This window comes from Callithrix jacchus, chromosome 20, assembly GCF_049354715.1.
Source record: "Callithrix jacchus isolate 240 chromosome 20, calJac240_pri, whole genome shotgun sequence".
Classification (NCBI taxonomy): domain Eukaryota; kingdom Metazoa; phylum Chordata; class Mammalia; order Primates; family Cebidae; genus Callithrix; species Callithrix jacchus.
Genome location: NC_133521.1, coordinates 14554764 through 14578684, shown reverse-complemented (window position 1 = coordinate 14578684; position 23921 = coordinate 14554764). Strand labels below are relative to the sequence as shown.

Genomic DNA, 23921 nt, shown 5'->3' with positions numbered 1-23921 from the left:
CTAAATGCCCATCAGTGACAGACTGGACAAAGAAAATGTGGTCCAGATACACCATGGAATATTATGCAGCCATAAAAAAGAACAAGATCATGCCTCTTGCAGGAGCATGAATGGAGCTGGAGGCTGCCCTCCTTAGCAAACTAATGCAGGGACAGAAAACCAAATACTGCATGTTCTCACTTAGAAGTGGGAGCTAAATGATAAGAACTTATGAACACAAAGAAGGAAGTGACAGATGCTGGGGTCTACTTGAGGGGTGGGGTGGGTGAAGGGAGAAAGGCAAAAAATGTAACTATCGATCACTGCCTTGCAGTGGCTTTCCTCGACCATGGCTGTAATCTGGTCTCCAGGTGATGAAATAATTTACAGCAAACACCCATGGCACATGTTTATCTATGTAACAGACATTCACATGTACCCCTCAAACCTAAAATTAAAAAAAAAAAAAAAACAGAAAGGAAGGGAAAAAAAGATGGTTCAGTAGGTATTGTGGTGCCACAAATGGAGCCAGGTCAGCATCCCATGGGACACACAGGTGTGTGATTCAGGTTCTCTCCCCACTTCCGCTCCTCACAGGGCTCTGAGCAGACTTGCTCAGCCACACCTGCAGACAGGCATTCTGAGAGCCCTCAAATGCCTGTACTGTCTCAACCCCCACCCTGACTCCTGCTTCTACCATACATGGCTTCCACCATCACCCCGACCCCCTCCAACCCCATAAGCTGAATTCATCTTTAGATTAGTTCTATTCTCCCAGGGTATAAGGAAGAGACACACATGGTCTTTAGTGACAGGACACAGCCTATTTGAGGGTGTGCTGGGTATTTTCTAGATTCACTCTCCACCCTCCTCCTGCTACCCAGAGAGAGGGAGAGAGCGGTAGGGACAGCATCTGTTTGGGTTCAGTCAATGAGCACATTGGCAGGAGATGGGAGAGAAGAGGACATCACAGAATGGAGAGGAGGTCATTGAACGAACTCCCTTTCACCAAGTTGTGTGGCAACCTGAGGGTCACAGCTCCTGTTGGGACACCCTCTCCTGCAGCTACTTTCTCTGGGTTGCAGGGCTAGCCACACCGGGGTCTAACAATTGCTCCCTAGTGTTGCAGGCCTGTAAGTCTTTGCATCTTTTGTTTATATCCTTTAATCCTTCCTGCTCCTTTGTAAACAACCCCTTTATTAAACTCTCCCCAGTGACTCACAGATCTCCTGCCAGGACTCCTCCTGCTATAGGAAGAAACTCCACAGGGTGGGTCTCAGGGGGTGCAGTCCTACGTCCCCCTACGGAACCTGAAGGTGGCCAGATTCTCCTTCCCAATGCCAGCCAGATGGACTTCCTGAGACTTTGAATCCCAAGCTGGAGGTAAAGAATTCAATGAATCATTTAGAACTCATTCACAGTACAAGTGGCCAGTGGCAGTGGTGGGGGTATCCGGGGATAGCAGAAGCAGTGGTGACAGGTGTGCAAACTGCTACAGCCCAGCTGGGCTGCCCCTGTGACATGACCTGGCCACTCACAGCAACCCCCCATTTTCTGAGCCTAGTTCTCCATCCATCTAGTTGACTCGGTGGGTCCCCAGTATCTTTCCAATGAATTGGTTTTGCCTAATTTAGCTAGAGTCCATTTCTGTTGCTTGCATCCAAGGAACCCTCACTCACACAGAGTCTGCTTTCAGGATTCGAAGGGAGGTGGGTATTATTTGGACCCCTGTCAGCAGATGTTCAGCTTCTCTGGGTCTCTATAGGACTGAGCCATGTAGCAGTTCCCACGGAAAAGCAGGCACGTGGTTTGGTCTAATTGTCCTCATGGCTTCTATTTAGGGTGGGCTCTTTACTATTCTCATAATGCAGCTTCAGTTATAGCATGAGTCTGGCAGCCCTGTTAGCCCCCAGCTCTCTCAGAAGAGAGGATTTGAGTGGTTCAGTTTGCCTTCCCATCCACATTGGGCAGTGTCAGGACAGCCCCCTGTCCTGCTTGTCCAGCCCGCCCCTCAATGTTCTATCTGCTGTGGGCCAAGGTGTGACCATGCGAATAAATGAATGAGTGATTGAGTAAATTTTTTTTTTTTTTTTTTGAGACGGAATCTCACTCTGTCATTCAGGCTGGAGTGTAATGGCGTGATCTCGGCTCACTGCAACATCCACCTCCCAGGTTCAAGTGATTCTCCTGCCTCAGCCTCCTGAGTAGCTAAGATTACAGGCATGTGCCACCAATGCCTGACTAATTTTTGTATTTTTAGTAGGGTCAGGGTTTCACCATGTTGATCAGCCTGGTCTCGAACTCCTGACCTTGTGATTCACCCACCTTGGCCTCAAAAAGTTCTGAGATTACAGGCATGAGCCACCGCAGTCGGCTTTTTTTTTTTTTTTTTTTTTTTTTTAAGGCCGATTGCAGTAACTTTCTTTTAATGGGTTTTCAGACTCACAGAAAGGGGCTCTTTAGATGAGGCTGTGCCCTAGTCAACTGTCTTCACTGTGGAGTCCTAATCACTGATTTTGTTCTGTAGATCATGAAGATTCATTCAAATTGTCTTTGCTTCCATTCCTTCGTAGTACGGTACTTGGTCTGAAACTACATCCCTCTTTCTCTAGTGCGTTGTATTCAAACAGGTTGCTACTGCTTCTCTGTCATCATTAATCTTTTTCATCACCTTCTTATTCCTCTTAGCATATTCGGGGTGTCACATATTATCTTCTGTGCCTAGGGATGGGAAAGTACAGGCAGGTATCAAGAAGAGAGAAATCCTCCTGTGAATGGCAGGTACTCAGGCCTGACCTGCATGAACCTGCAGCTGTGCCCAACCCTTTGGGTCTGCCGAGAGAAGTCTGCCAGGGACAACACGCCACCCAACACCAGAGGCTTACATCAAAAAGGCCACACCAGAAGCAGGAATAGAACATGAATTCGCAACCTTAGGCTGAACGGCTCTCACAGCAATTCTTGCCCATGATGCCAACATGGCTTCCTGAGCTGAAGTTATCACGTCAAATGTACTAGTCTCTTCTGCTTTCTCATTCATCTCACGACTTTTCTAAAGCCTTGCTTTCACAGTCACTGCCTTGCATTTCCTCGACTGTGGCTGTAATCTGCTCTCCTGTGACATTTCAGGAACATATTGCTGTTATTCAGGGTAAGCATGTGTATGGAGCCTCAGATACACTTCTTTTTTTTTAGATGGAGTCTTGCTCTGTCTCCCAGGCTGGAGTACAGTGGTGTGATCTCGGCTCACTGCAGCCCCTGCCTCCTTGTTTCAAGTGATTCTTCTTTCTTAACCTCCCAAGTAGCTGGTACTACAGGTGTGCACCTCCACGTCTGGCTAGATTTTTTTTTATGTATTTTTAGTAGAGACAGGGTTTCACCATGTTGACCAGGCTGGTCTTGAACTCCTGACCTCAGGTGACCTGCCAGCCTTGGCATCCCAAAGCACTGGGATTACAGGCGTGTGTAATGCCCAGCCCTCAGATAAACTTCTATTTTCTTGCCATTAGGACTCAAACCTCATTGTTGATACCAGTTCCACAAAGTGTCCCAGCATACCTCATTAATGGGAGGCAAAATGGTCGGCAAGGGATAGACTGGCATTCTGCATCTAGCTTTTGTGTAGCTGTGAATTGTTCATTTGTTTGAGGTAGACGAACTTTATTGGGTTTCTTCAGCTTCTCCTGTTTGACATCAGCATTGAAGAAACAGTTGGTTCGACTTGTTCTATATTTGAATCAATTTTTTTTTTTGAGATGGAGTTTTGCTCTTGTTACCCAGGCTGGAGTGCAATGGTGCCATCTCAGCTCACCACAACCTCTGCCTCCTGGGTTCAGGCAATTCTCCTGCCTCAGCCCCTGAGTAGCTGGGATTACAGGCAGACACCACCATGCCCAGCTAATCTTTTGTATTTTTAGTAGAGATGGGGTTTCACCATGTTTACCAGGATGGTCTTGATCTCTTGACCTCGTGATCTACCGGCCTCAGCCTCCCAAAGTGCTGGGATTACAGGCTTGAGCTACCGCGCCCGGCCATATATTTGGATCATCTTTAACGGGCACCAATGTCAAAATCATACTTTCCTCATCATCTGTTTCCCCCTCAAAGAAATTCTTGTTGCCACTAACAAAATTTGAGTCTGACATTTTCGGCAATACCCCTGTCTTGTCCATTCGGTGCTACGTTTTTTTAAAAAAATCAAACTGGCTGCGGTGACTTATACCTGTAATCCCAGCCCTTTGAGAGGCCCAGGTGGTGGATGGCTTGAGTCCAGGAATTCCAGACCAGCCTGGGAAACATGGTGAGACCTCCTGTCTCTAACCAAAAATACCTGTTTGTTTTTTGAGACAGGGTCTTGCTCTGTCACCCAGGCTGGAGTGCAGTGGCACAATCTCAGCTCACTGTACCCTCAACATTCCAGGCTCAAGTGATCCTCCCATCTCAGCCTCCTGAATAGCTGGGGCTACAGGTGCATGCCACCGTGCCCAGCTAATTTTAAAAAAAATTTTTATAGAGACATTGTTTCTCCATGTTGCCTAGGCTGGTCTCAAACTCCTGGGCTCAAGCGATCTGCCCTCCTCTGCCTTGCAAAATGTGATTACAGGCATGAGCCACTGCACCCAGCTGAGTGAATGTTTTTCTCCTGCTCTCCTGGTCTGTCTAAATCACATCCTTCTCCCAAAGTGTTCACACCTCTGTCTTAGCCTGTCTCGTGCTCAGCCTATCCCAGAGTCAGTGTGGAATGGATCCTTCTCGTGGAGGTAGAAATCTTTAGTTCCCATGTGGCTCTCTGCCCCAGCTCAGCAGCTGCAACTTGCAGTGGTAAATAATTGCTCCCTGATTTCAACAGAGACTTGAATAAGATCTCCAGCAAAGGAATTGGCTCTTATTTATATATTATCTTACCTCTCTGTGTCCACTACAATGGTTTACATACAGTAGGGGGTCGAATAAGTGCTCATTGAATTAAGCAGAGAACATTTAGGAATCACCTACTGATTGCCAGACACCACACCTGGCCCACACTTACTGAGGCTTTGATAGGCTCCAGGGACTGTGCTAGCCACATCAACCTCACCACAACCCCATGAGATAGGCCCTATTATTATGCCCGCATGCAGTTAAATGTGAGGTGCAGAGACCACATAACTTGCCTAACTAGTGGGGCTGTGGGTCTAGGCAGGCAGCCTGGCTCCAGAGCCGATGCACTTAACTGCTTTACCAGGCTGTTTCATGGTGGTGTGCTTGACAATGAAACTTCTGGAATTAAGCCATTCCAATAACAGCCACATCAAAAAAACTGAATGACTCTAAATGAATCTCTCCAACAGACATCCACAATAATCCTGCCCCACCCAGCCCCAGGGAAGATGGGGCTCAGGACTGGAGGTGAGGGATGGAACAGGATGCCACTGCACAGATGACTTGGAAAAGAAAAAGCTGCAAGTTGAATGATCATGTTTGTCAGACCTGGCAAAAACATTCTGTACCTATCCCTTGAGAGGTTTGGCAGCTGCAATTTCCCAAAACAGAGTTGTGCCAGAGCAATGGCTGGGTGCATTCGTGGCCTTGGCACTGGACCACAAATGGGTCAGTGCCCACATCACAGCCTTGCTCATGCCTTATGAGGTCTCTGTCAGATTCTCTCCCCAGAAAATGGCACTTCAGGCACCAACCCACCCTCAGTGGGGTGGTGTCTCCATAGCATGAGCCCCCCAAGGAGGCTCAGATCTGCCCTCTGAGCTTGGTTTGGTCTCCATGAAGACACTTGCCACACTGCATGATGAGGCTTGCCCGCCTCTCCCTCCACAGCCAGCCAGGAGCTGGGCACCTCCAGGTTCCCTCGGTCACCAGTACAGGCAGCCGCATGTTGGAGAGTTGCTCCAAATACCAACTGAGTTGGAAAATATCTCCTGGCCCTGAAACCAGAGAGGAACTGGCAGAGGCCATTTTATTTCACCGAATAATTCCATGTGACTGCTTCAAACCTAGGTACTTATTAAAAATGTAAGTTTCCTGGGCCCACTTAGCCCTAAAAAAATCAAAAAGAGGGCTGCAGGGGTGGGGGAAGTAGAATACTGGCTTTCGTACTTTTCCAACCCGCCCCCGCCAAGTGATTCAACTGCGCAGCCAGTGAGGCAGTCCTTCAGATGAATGAGGCATGACTTGTCCTCTGCTCTACCCTCTCCAAAGGGAACATGGGCTTCTCCCCTCACACAATCACAGTCACACACTGGTCTTCTTTCTGTTCTCTAAGCGCCAGGCTCTTCCCCACTTCTGGACCCTTGCTAGAGCTGTGCCCCCTGCAGGAATGCAGCTCTCAGATCCAATGGAAAGAGTTCTTCATTCAGGCTCACCCCAAGTACATTCAGTCACAGCACCTTTTTTTCTTTTTTTTTTTTGGAGATGGACTCTCACTTTGTCACCCAGGCTGGAGTGCGAGGGCACGATCACGGCTCACTGCATCCCCTGCCTCCCAGGTCCAAGTGATTCTACTTCCTCAGCCTCCCAAGTAGCTGGGATTACAGGAACCCACCATTGTGCCCAGCTAATTTTTATTTTTAGTAGAGACGGGGTTTTGCCATGTTGGCCGTACTGGTCTTGAACTCTGGACCTCAGGTGATCTGCCTGCCTTGTCCTTCCAAAGTGCTAGTATTACAGGTGTGAGCCATCGTGCCCAGCCTTAGCACCTTCTTTATAAGATTCTTTATCATCTGTCTCCCCAGCACCCCACAAGTGCCCTGTTCCCCTCACCACCGAGAATCCCATGCCTGTGTATGCAGTAGGTGCACCATAGGTGGCTGTTGCGTATAGGCGGTGTTACAGATACACAAAAAGGGCAGCTACTACCAGTTAACTGTTGCTAGAGGGTGGCAGAATAAACAACCTAGTTTGCCATAGTTCACAAAGGAGAGCCAATGCCTGGCAGGATCTCGGGACACCTTGCACCCAGACCCCCATGGCCATGGTTCCCTCTCTGAAATGCCCCACAATATGGGTTCCCTACAACCCAACTAGAACCAAGTGCGATCTACCCAACAACAAATGAGATGCCAAGAGCCAGAATAGTCTAGATGAATGTATTGCCATTCACATATTTCATAGAAAATGCAGCAAATGGGTCAGCATCGTACAAAAGAAAATCCAGGTTTATACGGGTTGCTTTATTTACATCTGGGAGCAAGGCTGTCCTTGCATCAGGTGCAGCAGCTGCACTTGTCTGACATCCCTTTGCAGATGCAGCCCTGGGCACACTTGGCACAGCCCACAGGGCAGCAGGAGCAGCAGCCTGGGGAAGAAGAGAGAGTGAGAGGTCAGAGCAGACTCCCTCCCCCAGCAGAGGCCGGGCTTGAGCCCTGCCTCTGGCCCCAGCTGACCCTCATTTCAGGATGGTGTGGCTTTGTCAGGAGACAACTGGTGGATCTTTGGGATGAGAGCTTCTGTGAAAAAGCTGCCCAGCCCCACCTGAGTCCAGGACAGGGCAGAAGAGTGGACGGGCAGTGATTGGGGGTATGAGAACAAAGGGAGGCCAGTTCCCCTAAAACCCACACTTAAGTTAGGAAAGTCTTCGCAATCCAACAGGTGGCAAACCCCTGACATAGCAGTTCTGGGGAGGGCCAGGGTAGCTCTGGGCTGCCCCTGCAGGAAAGGGCTGCATCATCAGATTAGAAACCACACGGGGTCTCCAAGATCCTGCGCCTGAAGTGCTTCAGGACCCTGAAGGGTTAAGAAGACTGCATCAGGAGGCAGGAGACCTAGATTCACGTTCCAGCTTTGTCCCCAGCACTGCCTGGTAATGTTTCCGGGCCTCAGCTTCTAGTTTAGTAAGGAGAGGCTAGGACTCACCCATTTTTAAGGCACTTTGAGGTCTGATTCTGAATCAGGTGAAGAGGGAGGTGTTTGTGGAAGCTGGTCATTGGCCCACCCCTGCCTGAGGAGTTCTGGGTTCCCCACTCTAAACTTGGCCCATTGGCCAGATTCTCAGGGAAGGCCCCACACTCACTCTTCTTGCAGGAGGTGCATTTGCAGTCTTTGCATTTGCAGGAGCCAGCACAGCCACAGGAGCCACCTGCAAGGAAGAGAAAAAGGCAGTGAGCAGTGAGTGAAATGCAGAAGGCACAGGGGTAGTCATTAACTCTTAGTCATTAACTCCTCTGTGGGGCCGGGCCAGCACTTACAGCTCCTTTCCTACTCATGGGAGAGGAAGAGAAGCCCCATCTCCTCTCCCTTCATGCTGGGAAGGGCAAATGTCCTCTTGCTTTTACTCCTTAAGCAAGGTTCCAGGCTCCAGACACAGCCCAGGAAGACTGGGACCGGAGGCCCGAAGCTTCTGTCCTGAACTCCGAAGAGGCAATGGTCCGCTGCCTTCCATCCACCCTGGCTACTCAGAGCCTGGTCAGAGCATTGGAGTTCAGCCAGCAGCCCCCTGACCAACTGGGTGACATGGAGCAGCACAGCTTTGGGCCTCAGTACCCTCAACTCTGATTTAGAGGCACAGGGAGGAGGGAAGTGGTCTCAGGGACATGATCGGGAAGAAAGCGCTTAACGAAGTAAAGGAGTCCCCTTCAGCTCAGAATTTAAAATGCGACTTTCTCAAACCCAGAAACAGTGTGTACTGTGCCTGGGAAGCGAGCATCCTAAGGGGCAGAGCCAGGTGTCCGTTACCAGGTGAGCAGGAGCAGTTGGGGTCCATCTCGAGGCAAGGAGAAGCGGGAGTTCCCAATCCAGAAGCTAACACGAGGCGAAAGGCGTGGTGACGTCCAGGAGCCGGCGGCTCCCTTTATAGCCGGGGAAGGGGTCGGGCGCAGAGGCCCCACCCCCGTCCTTGCACCCGCCCGGCAGATTCTGCAATGCCCGCGGTCTTGCTCTGGGCTGTGCGCAGCAGGCGGGCCGGGTGCACCATCCCACGGGCTGAGCGCAGTGCGCGCCGCGGAGCCCACCCCTTTGGCCCCACCCCTTTGGCCCCAGCTCACTGAGAAACTGGCAGTACGTGTTGTCCCTGCCGTCCTGCCTGCCTTCCCAATCTGGCATTACCTGGCACTCTCTCTCTCCTAGGAGTGCTGGGAAACTCGGAATCCCGCCTGTCTACACACCCCCAGCCCCCACTCCACTGTGTGTAGCTTTGCATTTCCCAGAGTCACTGGATCACGTCCCCGGATCGGCGGAAGCGGGCGAGGGAGCGGTGTGCAAACGAGAAGCCAAAGACGGGACCCTCGGATTTCCTGCATTGCCGGTCTCCGTCCCAGTTGCCACCTCCGTCTGTTGGCCACGTTTCTCCTATGTCTAGGAACAGAACAGACACAGGGCTCTACCCGCTTCCTTCCATTCTCCACTCTTGAGAGGCTGAATGGGCACATTTTTTCCGGGTCCTCCTTTGCATAAAACTCTCCAGGGTCTCCCCACAGCCTAGCCGGGCACCCCTCTACAGGATGGCAGTTTGGAAAATGTGGGATGCTCCCAGAAGAGAGATCATTTTAGGTGACATGAGAATCCTGGATTAAATGAAAATTCAAGAAACCTGGATGTTTTTCCTTCCGTATTCCTATTACTCTACATAACCTGAATCCATGTTAGTCACTTGGCATCCATATTCCTAATCTGGACAATGACAATACAAGGAGGTCAAGTGCCCTGGCCCAGGGTCAGAGGGCCTCAGAGTGGCACTGCTGGCTCTGAATCCTCTCAGCTTCCCATGGAAGAGAGGGCAGTGATGAAGCTTCCCTTTGGCCTAGGTATCATCTCTTAGTGCTTGAAATCTTTAAACAAAACCGAGCAACAAGGTCAGTCCTGGAAGCAAAACAGAGATTCAGAGGGGATATAAATAGGGAGAATTTGATGGCAACATTCCATGTCTGGAAGTTAAACTGATTCTTTTTTCCGTAGTGCTAATGAGTTTGCTTTTCATACAAATGTATCTAAGGAAATAGGAATCATTTAAAAGAAAAATGTTGCATCACATATTGGTGCAGGTGGTAGCGGAACTGTCAGGCATCCTTCCGTTTCTGTTATGGGGACAGGGACTGCCTTGCTGATGGCTTTATATTTCTGGTGTGAATCCCTGTTTTGTGGGAAGAGGGTAAGGACCCTGTCAGGACCAAGGGCAATGCTCTTGTGGCTGGTGAGAAAGACTAAGGACACACAGGGAGGGACTCCAGGCCTGGCTTATTTGTCTGGAGTAAAAATGTCATCTATCTATGCCACTGAGATATTTGGGCTGTTAGCACCAGATACCTTAGACTGGATACCTTAAAATGCAGAAATCTATTTCTCTCAGCTCTGGAGGCATGGAAATCCAAGGTCAAGGCACCAGCATATTTGGAGTCTTGTAAGAGCCCGGTTCCTCATGGATGTCTCCTTCCTGCTGGGTCTTCACACAGTGGAAATGGTTGAACAAGCCCCCTTGGGCTTCTCTTAAGGCACTAATCCCATTTATGAGCACTTTGTCCTCCTATTGCAGTCATCTCCCAAACCTCCCCCCTCAATCCCAACACTTTGAAAATTAGATTTGCATACATGAATATTGGAGCCACACAAGCATTTCAGCCAGAGCAGCCATGAATCATAATAACAAAATAATAGTTAATATTATAGATCACTTGCCATGAACAGGGCACCATTCTAAATTCTTTATACCTATTAAATCATTTATTTCTACAAGTCAGACCCCATTACAGTCCTGTGCTGCTTAGTGAGGGGAATACATTCTGAGAAATGCATTGTTAGGTGATTTCATGGTTGTAAAAATATCATAAAGTGTATAATAACAAACCTAGACATTATGACCTACCACAGATCTAAGCTTTGTGATGCTCCTAGGCTTCAAACCTGTACAGCATGGTACTGTACTGAATTCTGAAGGCAGTTATAACATAGTGGTAAGTATTTGTATATCTAGATGTAGCTAAACATAGAAAGGTTCAGTAGAGTTACCTTATAACCTTATAGGACCACTATACCATATACAGTACGTCTGTAACTAAGATGTCCTTACACAGCGCATGATGTATTATTATAGTCTACCCTTTCACAGTGCAGGAAACTGAGCCAGAGAGAGATTGAGTCACCCAGGTATACATGATGACACATCACACAGGCTGACTGTAGGATAATGCCCTCAACCACAACCCTCTGTCACTCTGCCATGTGACACATGAAGACACTGATTCTGACAAGGAGGCACAGTGGGAAGAGCACTGAGCTGGCTGTCAGAGCGTCTGCATAGCTGTGTGTCCTCTCTGAGCTTCAGTTACTCAGCTGTCAGGTCAGGGGCACAATCAGGATAACTAACCATGGGCCCTTCCAGCTCTGGACTGCGAGGGGCCAGGCTTAGCATCTGCTGACAGACAGCTTCCACTATGGCGAGGGCATGAGGACGGCCATGGCATAGATTCATTCGTGCCTTTACTTCTGAACTGTGTGACGTTGGGAAGATTGCTTAACTCTTCTAGAAGACAGTGCAACCCCTCTAGAAAACAGTATCATCTCACCAAACCCTGTGCATTCACTGTCTCTTTGTGTGAAGATCAGAAGACTTGAAAGGTGGGAAAGCCTTGTTCTCTGAATGCTGGAGCAGTGTCTTATCCTGGAGAGCTGGTGCAGGAGGTCATCCACATGCCCTTGAGACCAGATCAGCAAGACTCCAGATCCATCTCTAACTTCCAGTCCACATAATACCTCCAGGAAGATGAACCTTTTCCAAGGGGCTTGATGGGAGCTAACAGGATTGTCTGTCCGGAAAGCCCATGTGGACAAATAATTATAATAGCACTGTTCAGTAAGCCCTAGGCCACTAGTACCAGGTCACTGTCCCATTTAACCCCTATATGGAAATATAATCTCCTTTATACAGATGAAGGAATGGAAGCTCAGAGAGGTTAAGTGACTGGTGCAGGCCACACAGCCAGTAAGGAGTGAAGCAGGCTGTGAACCAGTTGTGTGACACTAAAGCCTGCACTTGGCCCAGGCTACCTTCTGAAATCCCTCTTCACAAAGAGCACCTGCAACCCATCTAGGTCTTGACTCCTGGGCCTCCTGTCTCATCTTCCTTCTGATTGAACATCAAGTAACAATTCCCTGAGCAGATAGCTGGAAGGACCAGCTGTTGGTAGCAATGATCAGTCCTCATCCTTCTCAATGACTACCACATGCCTTCAAACTGCAGAATATGCCATCAGCCCTGCATAGGTGGAGTCAAAATACTTCACCTGGGAACTTTAATTGCTGTCTATAGTCAGCTTGCCAGGATAATGCTGGACACTTCGCTCCATCTCACTATTCACTGTACTGGCCTGAAGTAACCAAGGGCTGGAATTTGAAGGAGGAGATGCAGCCTGACCTTGGGAGAAACTTCCAAAGATTCAGAACCAACTTAGAACAAGGAGCTCTCAGATGTAGCAAGAGTTCCATTAGTGACATGGGGCAGGTCAAGACTAATAGTTTTTTTTGGGCATGTCAAGGCCAGCACTGCTGAAGGTGTGTTATCCACGCACTGGGGCCAGTCTGTGAACTGTTCCCAGTCTGAAATACACACCCTAGAACAAATATGCAATGTTTGTAAATGCTTTTATTTTTCTGTGATTTTGTTTTTCATATGTGTATTTAAATATAGTCATATATACATACATTTGATTTTCATAAGTATTTTATTTTCATATATTTATATTAATAATTTGCCTATTAAATATAAAAAGTAGATTTTGTTTTTATATTTCATACTAATTCATTTTAGTTCACTTTGCCAAAGCTTAGGTCTGTTACAGATGCCCATGCCACTGTATCTCTTACATGTATAATGCCTTTTTTTTTTTTTTTGAGATGGAGTTTCCCTCTTGTCACCCAAGCTGGAATGCAGTAGCATGATCTCGGCTTCTTGCAACCACTGCCTCTTAGGATCAAGTGATTCTCTTGCTTCAGCCTCCTGAATAGCTGGAATTACAGGCACTTGAAATCACTCCCAACTAACTTTTGTATTTTTTGTAGAGATGGGGGTTTCATCACGTTGGCCAGGCTGGTTTTGAACTTCTGACCTCAGGTGATCCACTCACTTTGGCCTCCCAAAACGCTGCAATTACAGGTGTGAGCCACCATTCCCAACCTACTGTATAATGCTTTTACATTTTTTAGCTGAGATAGGTAATGTGATTTGCCTTAAGACACTGTGTAAGATGATACGATGATAGCACACACGTGTCTGGTCTCAATGCATTCCCTCACTCCATCTCTGTTTGGTGTCAGGTTCCTTTATCCAAGGCACATAATGTAAGACAGAGCCAGGATATAGTCAACTTGTCTTATGATTAACATATTTTATTTTATTTTATTTGAGACAGAGTTTCGCTCTTGTTACCCAGGCTGGAGTGCAATGGCGCGATCTCGGCTCACTGCAACCTCCGCCTCCTGGGTTCAGGCAATTCTCCTGCCTCAGCCTCCTGAGTAGCTGGGATTACAGGCACGCACCACCATGCCCAGCTAATTTTTTGTATTTTCAGTATAGACGGGGTTTCACCATGTTGACCAGGATGGTCTCGATCTCTTGACCTCGGGATCCACCTGTCTTGGCCTCCCAAAGTGCTGGGATTACAGGTGTGAGCCACCGCGCCCGGCCCCATATTTTATTTTTGAAAAAAGCAAATGTCCTACTGGGTCAGGATTGTATGGAAAACAATTCTGGTTTGGACACTTTCTACCTCTGGGAGCAGGGCTTTCCCCACATCAGGCATAGCAGCTGCACTTGTCCGACATCCCTTTGCAGACACATCCCTGGGCACATTTGGCACAGCCCATAGGGCAGCAGAAGCAGCAGCCTGGAGAAGAAGGGGAGAGTGACAGGTCACAGAAGACTTGACCAAGCACCTCCCTGCCCCAACAGCAGGCCTGGCCCAAGCTCACACCCAGACCCAGAGGAGCCTTAGTTCAGGCTGGTGTGCTCTGTCAGGAGACAATGCATCAATTTTTGGAGTGAAAGTCTTCCTATTGTAATAACCTACCCTGGGCTAGCATAACGGACTCCATTTTAGCTGTAAACTCCAACCTGGCTTCCCCCTCCTTATCACAGCCCCTTTGGGTGCATAACTGGGTCATGCTGCACTTGGAAGCATTGAAGCATACTGTTCTTAACACTTGTATCCTGCTTGTCATACTTCCCCCCATCCCCCTATTGTAAGGAAAAAGTTTCCCTTTGATCATTGTGTAGAAGGAACCTGATTGCCCCCTTCTTGGTAATTGTATGGAAACCACTTGTGCCCGCAGACCTTCCTCTAACCTGCTTTTCTGCTTCTGTAAAATTCCACTCCCCTCCTCTACCTAAATCAAGGTATAAAAGATAATCAGGCCCCTTCCTTGGGGCTGAGAGAGAATTTTGAGCATTAGCCATCCGGTCGCCTGCTAATTAATAGACTCTTAATTTGGAACTCAGAGTGAGATGCGTTCCTCCTAACTCGCTCAGTTACAACACTATGAAAAAGATGCTCAGCCCCACCTGAGCCCAGGACAGGGCAGAAGACTGGACAGGCAATGACTGGGGTCTGTGGGGAAAAAGGAAGGCCAATTCCCCAGGTCCATACACTTCTGTGAGCAAAGTCCTCAAGTATCAGGTCTGTGCTTGGCCAGCTGCTGCATTCTTGTGTCCTCAGTTTCTCCATTGTAAGAATGAAGGTTGGGTGGGGAGCAACCATCTCTAATGTTCTTCAGCTCTGATCCTGAATTCGTTTCAGGGGATGTGGGTGGTTGGCTTGCTCCTGCCTGTGGACATCTGAGATCCCTCCTCTGACTCTGCCCAGCCCCCAGATTCCCAGGGAAGTCCCCATGCTCACTCTTCTTGCAGGAGGTGCATGTGCACACTTTGCATTTGCAGGAGCTGGCACAGGTGCAGGAGCCACCTGCAAGGAAGAAAAAGGCAGTGAATGGTGAGTATGGTGCAGGGTTAGGAGCAGCCCCTCAGCAGGCTCCTGCTCAGTGCACGGGAAACCTGGTACCTTGTTCCACGCAGGCACACAGAAGCCCAGCCTCCGTTTTCTCCCCCACAGGCTCGGATGGGCAGGTGCACACCTAATTTGACTCCGCAAGACCTTATGTCAGTAATCCCTAAGAGGCAATGCTCCCTGCCTCCCATCCATCTCAGGCAGCTCTAATGCTGGGTCAGAGCCCCGGTCCCAGACCAGGACCCCACTGGCTATCAGGGTGACCTGGCAGTTTTGAGTCTTAGTCCTCTCGCCTCAGAAATGGGAGGCACTGGGAAGATGGTCTAAGTGGTGATGAAGACGCTTGACGGCGGAAGCACCAGAAGTGCAAAGTAAAGGAGCCCACTTTAGGAAGAGCTAACATGCACCTCCCTCCTGCCCCAGGGACATGCTGTTCTCTGGCATGAAAACGGAGATCGTAAGCCCCGAAACGCGGCATCTCTTACTACTGGAGCAGGAGCAGTTGGGGTCCATTTCGCGGGGAGGTGAAGCTGGAGTTTCTAAGCAAGAGGAGAAGCAGAGTAGCAGTTGGGAGGCGTGGTCAATTCTAGGAAAAGCGCGCGCTCAATTCACTGTCAGAGGAGCGGGCCGGGTGCAGAGCACTCCTTCCGACCCCCACGCGGAATCCTCAGCGCCAGCTGTCCTCGCTTGGGCTGTGCGCAGCAGGCGGGCCGGGCGCACCATCCCCTGAGTGTCCCAGGGTGGGCCCCCGGAGGCCGCCCCTTTGGCGCCCGCTCGCGTGGGAGGGGCTGTGCTGCCGGAGGTACGCGGCGCCCCTGCCACTGTGAGGGCCATTTCCCATTCCCAGGTGGTCGCGCTATCCACCCACTCCCCTCCTTCCAGTCCTACTCTAGCTACGGCCCCGCTTCGCCTCCTGAGTCCGTGTGCAGCTCCATCCTCGTACTCACCTTTTGCTTATGCAGGAGCCGGGAGCAGACCTAGCGAGCTGTGTGCAGATGGGCGGCGGCGGAGGTGACTTTTGCTTCTCCCCTGCCCTCCTCCCCGCGCATTGCCTGTCACTCTTTCCACTTAGGACCCTCAAACTCGTTCCCCCTGAACACAGAACGCGGCGACCACGCGTCGGCCCCTCTCTCTTCCTTTCTTGCTCCTAGGAGGTGATCGCGGGCACATTTGTCAGGGTCCTCCTTTGCATATAATTCTCTGGGACTACCCCAGGCCCGCCTGCCACCCCACTGCAGGATGGCAGTTTTGAAAATGAGGGATGCTCTCCAAAGAGGATGACTTTAGATGACATGCAGACCCTGCTTTCAATCAAGATCAAGGAGAGAAATGGGTATTTCTCCTCGGTGTTTTAACATGTGACATTTAGATTGTGCCAGGCCTTTTAAAATCATTCATTCCTTGAACACTCCCAACAGTCCTAAAGGGAAATATTATTTATGAACCCGTTTTACTCATCTGACAACTATGACAAAAGGTTTAAGTAACTTGCTCAACATCACAGAGCTGAAAACTTGCCCCTGATTTGAATCTAGCCAGCCTCTCAGGAGAAAGTGTCCATGATCAAGCCTTGCTTTGGCACAGGTATGTCGTTAGCACTTCTCTATTACTGGAAATCTTTTAAACAATGTCGAGCCACAAGCTCAACCATAGGCTGTGACAAAAGAAATCCATATGTGTAATATATGTATCTATATATGTGTACACAAGACATACATTTCTAGTTTTTCTTTCTTTCTTTTTTTTTTCTGAGACAGAATCTTGCTCTCCCCCAGGCTGGAGTGCAGGGCTGCACAACAAACAGCTTTCCCTCCACAAATGGAGGGACTAACTTGTCATTAACAAGACATCCAGGAACTTTTTCCTTCCTAAGCCACGCTCAGCAAGCTGCACAGACTGCCATGGCTGTGTTCTGAGAACTTCTGTAAATAAAGTATTACTAATTACGGAGATGATGAAATCAAAAGCAAAATTCCAAAACAACTTTATCTGCAGCCCACAATCACACTGCATCTTGCTGAGAGCATGCTGGTTTGAAGTAGTCAAGAGCTGGAATTTGTAAGAGGAAGAAACAGCCTGACCTTGAGAGAAACTTACAGATTCAGAGCCAAGTCCCAACAGGGAGCTCTCAGGGTTCAGAGAGTGTCCTGAGTGTGCTGTCTGTGACACTGGGTAGGCCAAGCCTGATGGTTCCTCATGAAAATGCCCTGGCCTGTGCTGCTGAAGGTGTGTGGTCCCCAGTGGGGCCAGTCTGCTATTTCCAGTCTGCAATGCAAATCATGTGCAGAGTTTGTAAATCTTCAATTTCTCTATTATTTCCATACATATTTATTAATTTTTTTCTGGTAAAATGTAAAAAAATGGGTTCTGTATTTTGTGTTTCATTATCTTCATAATTGATACTACTTTATTTACAAAGGTTTAGGTCTGGGATGGATAAAAAATGAAAACTGTCCCTTTACCATGGAGTCTGAGAAGCCTTGTGTAGGATTCAAGCAACTGAGGCTTAGAATCAACGTCCTGCAGTCACTCTCAAGACTAAAATCTGATGACAAACTAAACTTGGGCAGGGAAATCCGAGAATAAAAATGAGGAATGGAGAAGGCTCTGTGCAACACTTAACATGATTGGAGGTGATCATCTATGTCCCGTCCCCATGTGATCCGGCACAGTGCAGGGGCATTTTACAGAAGATGTGGCTCAGTGAGTTAACCAGGCTTGCCTGAAGGTTCTCTGACTGTTAGGGACTCACATTTCCATCTAGAGCCCAGTCTCTAAACTCCCAGTTCAATCTCCCACCCCAATCCCTTATTGCAAAAAACAGAATGGGAACCAGAACCAGATTGAAGCCTAACTGTTTAATTATTATTCACATATTTCAGAGAAACAGGAATGTAGCAATGGGTTGGGGTTGTAGAAAAAAAAATCCTGGATTTTTTTGTGTCACTCTATTTATATCTGGGAGCAGGGCTATCCAGACATCAGGCGCAGCAGCTGCACTTCTCTGATGCCCCTTTGCAAACGCAGCCCTGGGCACACTTGGCACAGCCCGCCGGGCAGCAGGAGCAGCAGCCTGGGGAGAAAGGTGAGAGGGAGAGGTCAGAGCAGACTTGGCCAGGGACCATCCTACACCATCAGAGGTTTGGCTTAACCCCTGCCTCCAGCCCCAGAGGATCCTTAGTTCAGGATAGCATGGCTTTGTCAGGAGACAACTGGTGGATGTTGGGGTGGGTCTTTCTATGAGAAAGCTCCCCAACCCCACAGGAGCCCTGGACAGGGCAGAAGACTGGAAAAGCAGTGACAGCCTACAGGGACAAAGAAAGGCCAATCCCCCAGCAGCAGCTCTCAGGGCCAACCTCGGGCTCCCTCCCAACCTTAGCCACAGCCCCAGATTCCTGGAGATGGTCCCACACTCACTCTTCTTGCAGGAGGTGCATTTGCACTCTTTGCACTTGCAGGAGCCTGCACAGGCACAGGAGCCACCTGCAAGAAAAAGAAAAAGGCATTGAGCGCTGAGTGAGATGCAGAAGGTATAGCAGTGGGTCAGTGAGTCTCCAGCGCCTCCTCCTGTGTGCAGGGGCAGCCCGCAGAGCTCCTTTCTCACTCAGCAGAGGAAGAGAAACCCCCTGTTCTCTCCCTTCATGCTGGGGAGAGCAAGTACCCTCCTGTTTGCACTCCAGAGGAAAGTCCCAGGCTCCGGGCACAGCTTGGGAAGACTGTGACTTCGACTTTCTGTCCTGAACCCCAAAGCGGCAGTGTCCCCTGCCTCCTATCTAAAGCGGCTGCTCAGAGCCTGGTTAGAGCATTAGGGCTCAGCCAGCAGCCCGTGACCAACGGGGTGATGTGGAGCAGGACAGCCTTGAGCCTCAGGACCCTCGACTCTGACATAGAGGCACAGGCAGGAGGAAAACGCATTTAGGAGCCTGGCCAAGAGGAGAGCCCTGGATGAAGTAAAGAAGTCCCCTACAGCGCAGATCGCAAAATACGACCTCCTCAAACCCAGAAACTCTACGGTGCCTGGGAATTTGGCATCCCAAGGCACAGAACCCGGGCGTCCTTTACCAGCAGCACAGGAGCAGTTGGGGTCCATAGCAAGCCGAGGTGAGACTGGAGTTCCCAAGCGAGAAGCGAAGGGGCAGTGGAGCACGTGGAAGGCCGGGTGGAGCTCAACAGTTGGCGGATGTATTTATAGTCAGGGGAGGGACCCGGGAGCAGAGACCCCGCCCCGCCCTTGCACCCGCCCCGCTTTGTCTGTGCGGCCCACGATCCTTGGCTGGAGTGTGCGCAGCAAACAGGCCGGGCGCAAAGTAGCCTGAGTGCAGCTCAGTGTACACCGCGGGGCCGCTCCTTTCCCACCTGCTCACGCAGGAGGCGCTGTAAACCCGGGTGGGCTGCTTCTCTCACCTACCAGGCCTTCCTAGTTCCTTGAGATTACCTGCTAGTCCCGCCCCTTGGCGTTCCGCGTGAGCCAAGATCCTGACCTTCGCCCCACACCCCCGGGTCTGCCCGGGTTTTGTCAACAGCTAAGCCTTTCCTGAAGTCCGAGTGAAACCCCAGTCTCGTGATCAACTCTCTGGATTGGCGGTAGCAGGGAGCACAGCAAGATAGTCGTGTACAAAGGACAGGCTGAGGATGTGACCTTCGGATCTCTGGCTTTGCCTGTCCCTGTCCCCTTTGCCATGTCAGTCCTTCAGCCACGTTTCTCCTGTGCCCAGCAACCCGGAAGAAACAGGGTCCTGCCTCCCTTCCTTCCATTCTCCACACTTGAGAGTCTGAATGGGCACATTTGTCTGGGTCCTCCTTTTGCATAAATCTCTCCAGCCTCTCCCCACAGCCTAGTCACTTGCCGTGTATGAACTCTCACATACCCCAACAGCCAGCCACTGCTTTTGTAGTCAGGGAGGGGGGCTGGGCGCAGAAGACCCGGGCCTGCCCTTGCACCCGCCTGGCTAGTCAGCACCCCCATAGGTCCTACTCTGGGCTGTGCACAGTAGACAGGCCGGGCGAAAGGTCCCCTGAGGGCAGCTTGGTGTGTGGGTGGGAGACCCCGCAAGTGCCAAGACAAGGGTCTGAAGCCTCAGCCAGACTGGGGTGCAATGGTGCAATCATGGCATACTGCAGCCTCCAATTCCTTAGCTAGATGGATTCTCCTGCCTTAGCCTCCAAGTAGCTAGGATTACAGACTTGCACCACCACACCTTGCTAAGTGTTTATTTATTTATTTAGAGGCAGATGTCTCCCTATGTTCCCAAGGTTGGTCTCAAACTCTTGCTGTCAAGTGATCCTTTCATTTGAGCCTCTCAAAGCATGGGGATTATAGGTGTGAGTCACCCTGCTCGGCCTGATTTTGTATTTTGTGTTTGATCTCATGATTTCCATTATTAATATTATTTCATTGACCAAGGTTTAGGAGGAGTTTGAGAAGCCCCATGTAGGATTAAAATAACTAAGGAGTTTGATTCCATCCCCTGTAGTCATTTTTGAACCTGAAATCCAAAGAGGAATTGAAATTGGGCAGAGAAATCAGAGAAGGAACAGGAGGCATTGAGAAGTTTCTGTGCCACATTTGAGAATGAAGGTGGCCCTGTATCCCAGATTTCCACCAATGACCTGATGCAGGGATATTCCATTCTACAGAAGATGAAGCACAGTGAGGCAGCCTCGCTTGCCTTAAGGCTCTCGGATTGTTAGGGGCTCACATTTTCATCTAGAGCCCAGGAATCTTCACCCCCAGTTCAATCCTCCACCCCAGTGTCTGATCTCCAAAGCACACAAGAGAAGCTGAAGTCAGAATCAGGTCTAAAGTGTTTTATTATCACTCACATGTTTCATAGGAAAAGGAATTTAGCAAATGGGTTACAGTGGTATTTAAAAAATCCAGATTTGTAAATATGACTGTTTACATCTGGGAGCAGGGCTGTCCTGGCATCAGACACAGCAGCTGCACTTCTCTGATGTCCCTTTGCAGATGCAGCCCTGGGCACACTTGGCACAACCCACGGGGCAGCAGGAGCAGCAGCCTGAGGAAGCAGGGGAGAGTGAGAGGTCACAGCAGACTTGACTAGGGACCTTCCTGCCCAATAGAGGTCAGGCTGGAGCCTCCAGCCCCAAAAGACCCTTAGTTCAGGATGGCATGGCTTTGTCAGGAGACAACTGGGGAATATTTTGGGTGGGTCTTCCAGTGAGAAAGCTGCCCAACTCCACAGGCACCCTGGACAGGGCAGATGACTGGAAAGGCAGTGACAGCCTATGGGGACAAAGGAAGGCCAGTCCCCCAGAAGCATGCACTCAGGGTCAGCCTTGGGCTCCCTCCCAACCTTAGACACAGACCCAGATTCAAAGAAAAACTTAAGGCTGGGCGAGGTGGCTCACACCAGTAATGCCCGCAATTTGGTATGCCGAGATGGGCAGATCACTGTAGGCCAGAAGTTCAAGACCAGCCTGGCCAACATGGCAAAACCACATCTCTATTAAAAATACAAAAATTAGTTGGGCATTGTGGCACAAGCCTGTAATCCCAGCTACTTGGGAGGCTGAGGCAGGAAAATCCCTTGAACTTGGGAGGTGGAGATTGCAGTGAGTAAAAATTGCACCACTGTGTTCCAGCCTGGGTGACAGAGAGAGACTTTGTCTCAAAATAATAATAATAATAATAATAATAATAATAATGGCAAGTCACCAACTCAACCATGGGCAAGGACAAAAGCAATGCATTAAGTATAATAAGCATATGTGTGTGTGTGTGTGTATACACCCACACATATATACATATAAATGCACATGTATATGCTTTTCTGGCTATCTTCTACATATGGATAAGACTGATTTTCTTTTTTGGTGGTGGAAGAGAGTTTGCTTTTTAAAAAATATATTTAAGAAAATTTTAGTGATTTCAATGTGAAATGATAGATAAAATGTGCACGTGGCAGCAGAAATGGCAGTCATTCTCTATCTGACATGAGGCGCAGCATCTTGCTCATAGCTCTATAACCCTGTATTGATGACATATTTGTGGGAACAGTGAATGGCTCTCTTTTGTCCACGGGACCAAAGTTCAATATTATGAAAATGGCCATACTGCTCAAAGTAATTTATAGATTCAGTGCTATTCCCATTAAGCTATTAATGAGTTTTTTCAGAGAACTAAAAAAAAAAAAATTCATACAGAACCAAAAAAGAGCCTGTATAGCCAAAACAATCCTAAGCCAAAAGTACAAAGCTGGAAGCATCATGCTACCTGACTTCAAACTATACTACAAGGTCACCATAACCAAAACAGCATGGTACTGGTACCAAAACAGATATATAGACTAATATAACAGAACAGAGGCCTCAAAAATAATACCACACATCTACAACCATCTGATCTTCAACAAACCTGACAAAAACAAGCAATGGGGAAAGGATTCCCTATTTAATAAATGGTCTTGGGAAAACTGGCTAGCTATATGCACAAAGCGGAAACTGGATTCCTTCCTTACACCTTATATAAAAATTAACTCAAGATGGATTAAAGATTTTAACATAAGACCTAAAGCCATAAAAACCCTAGAAGAAAACCTAGGCAATACCATTCAGGATATAGACATGGGCAAAGACTTCATGACTAAAACACCAAAAGCAACAGCAACGAAAGCCAAAATGGACAAATGGGATCTAATTAAGCTAAAGAGCTTCTGCACAGCAAAAGAAACTATTATCAGAGTGAACAGGCAACCTACAGAATGAGAGAAAATTTTTGCAATCTACCCATTTGACAAAGAACTAATATCCAGAATCTACAAGGGACTTAAACAAATTTACAAGAAAAAAACAACCCCATCAAAAAGTGGGTGAAGGATATGAACAGACACTTCTCAAAAGAAGACATTTATGTGACCAAGAAACATGAAACAAAGTTCATCATCACTGGACATTAGAGAAATGCAAATCAAAACCCCAATGAGATACCATCTCATACCGGTTAAAGTGGCCATTATTAAAACATCAGAAAACAACAGATGCTGGCGACAATGTGGAGAAATAGGAATGCTTTTACACTATTGGCAGGAGTGTATATTAGCTCAACCATTGTGGAAGACAGTGTGGTGATTCCTCAAGGATCTAGAACCAGAAATACCATTTGACCCAGCAATCCCTTTACTGGGTATATACCCTAAGGAATATAAATCATTCTACTATAAGTACACATAAACATGTATGTTTATTGCAGAACTATTCCCAATAGCAAAGACTTGGAACGAGCCCAAATGCTCATCAATGATTGACTGGATAAAGGAAACATGGCACATATACAACAGGGAAAACTATTCAGTCATCAAAAAGAATGAGTTTGTGTCCTTTGGAGAGACATGGATGAAGCTGGAAACCATCATTCTCAGCAAACAAACACAGGAACAGAACATGTTCTCACTCATAAGTAAAAGTTGAAGAATGAGAACACATGAACATAGGGAGGGGAACATCACACACCAGGGCCTGTTGGGGGTTGAGGGGAAGGGGAGAGAGAGCATTAGAACAAATACCTAATGCATAGGGGCTTAAAACCTAGATGACGGGTTGATCGGTGCAGCAAACCACCATGGCACATGTATACCTATGTAATACGCCTGCATGTTCTGTGCATGTATCCTGGAACTTGAGTAAAATTAAACAGAAAAAACAATTTTTTTTACATTTAAAATTTTAGTAGACTCTGATGAAAATATAATCCTGGAATATATTTCTAGGCACATTATGCAGATTCTGCAAATATTTGTTGAACTGAATTAAAGTCTCCAAACCTAAAATTGTTTACTTTTGTGAGTACAATTTCAAAGTTTTTCTAAGTCTATAAGAACTCAGTCATACACACAAGCATACAGAAAATGTTGATTTAATCAGGTAAGATGTGGCCTCGGGCAGGCAAAACTCAATTTATTTCTGAAAAGTTTTCTAATTCTTTCCAATATTTCAATATTCTTTTGAATTTTCTACTTTTTGTATTTTGTCTTTTGCTTCCATGTTTGCAGTATAAATGAAAAG

The 23921-nt window shown here is 48.2% G+C and overlaps 3 protein-coding genes and 1 pseudogene across 3 annotated transcripts; all 4 read right to left on the bottom strand.

The window, feature by feature from the left end:
* Positions 1 to 2360: 2360 nt before the first annotated feature.
* On the bottom strand, positions 2361 to 4124 carry LOC100395190 (developmental pluripotency-associated protein 2-like; annotated as a pseudogene).
* Positions 4125 to 7044: 2920 nt separating this feature from the next.
* MT1X (metallothionein 1X) lies at positions 7045 to 8733 on the bottom strand. Its single transcript, XM_008985911.5, has 3 exons — positions 8644 to 8733; positions 7982 to 8047; positions 7045 to 7267 (listed from the first exon to the last, which is right to left on the bottom strand). Exons 1-3 carry the CDS (start codon positions 8669 to 8671, stop codon positions 7176 to 7178), a joined length of 186 nt encoding a protein of 61 aa, XP_008984159.1. The 5' UTR covers positions 8672 to 8733; the 3' UTR covers positions 7045 to 7175.
* A 3933-nt stretch (positions 8734 to 12666) lies between these two features.
* LOC100407281 (metallothionein-2-like) lies at positions 12667 to 15479 on the bottom strand. The gene is made up of 3 exons (XM_002760987.7): positions 15383 to 15479; positions 14790 to 14855; positions 12667 to 13781 (listed from the first exon to the last, which is right to left on the bottom strand). The coding sequence occupies exons 1-3, from the start codon at positions 15408 to 15410 to the stop codon at positions 13690 to 13692; spliced, it is 186 nt and encodes a 61-aa protein (XP_002761033.2). The 5' UTR covers positions 15411 to 15479; the 3' UTR covers positions 12667 to 13689.
* A 2261-nt stretch (positions 15480 to 17740) lies between these two features.
* On the bottom strand, positions 17741 to 19058 carry LOC103789437 (metallothionein-1E). Its single transcript, XM_008985908.5, has 3 exons — positions 18960 to 19058; positions 18315 to 18380; positions 17741 to 17970 (listed from the first exon to the last, which is right to left on the bottom strand). The coding sequence occupies exons 1-3, from the start codon at positions 18985 to 18987 to the stop codon at positions 17879 to 17881; spliced, it is 186 nt and encodes a 61-aa protein (XP_008984156.2). The 5' UTR covers positions 18988 to 19058; the 3' UTR covers positions 17741 to 17878.
* Positions 19059 to 23921: the final 4863 nt, after the last annotated feature.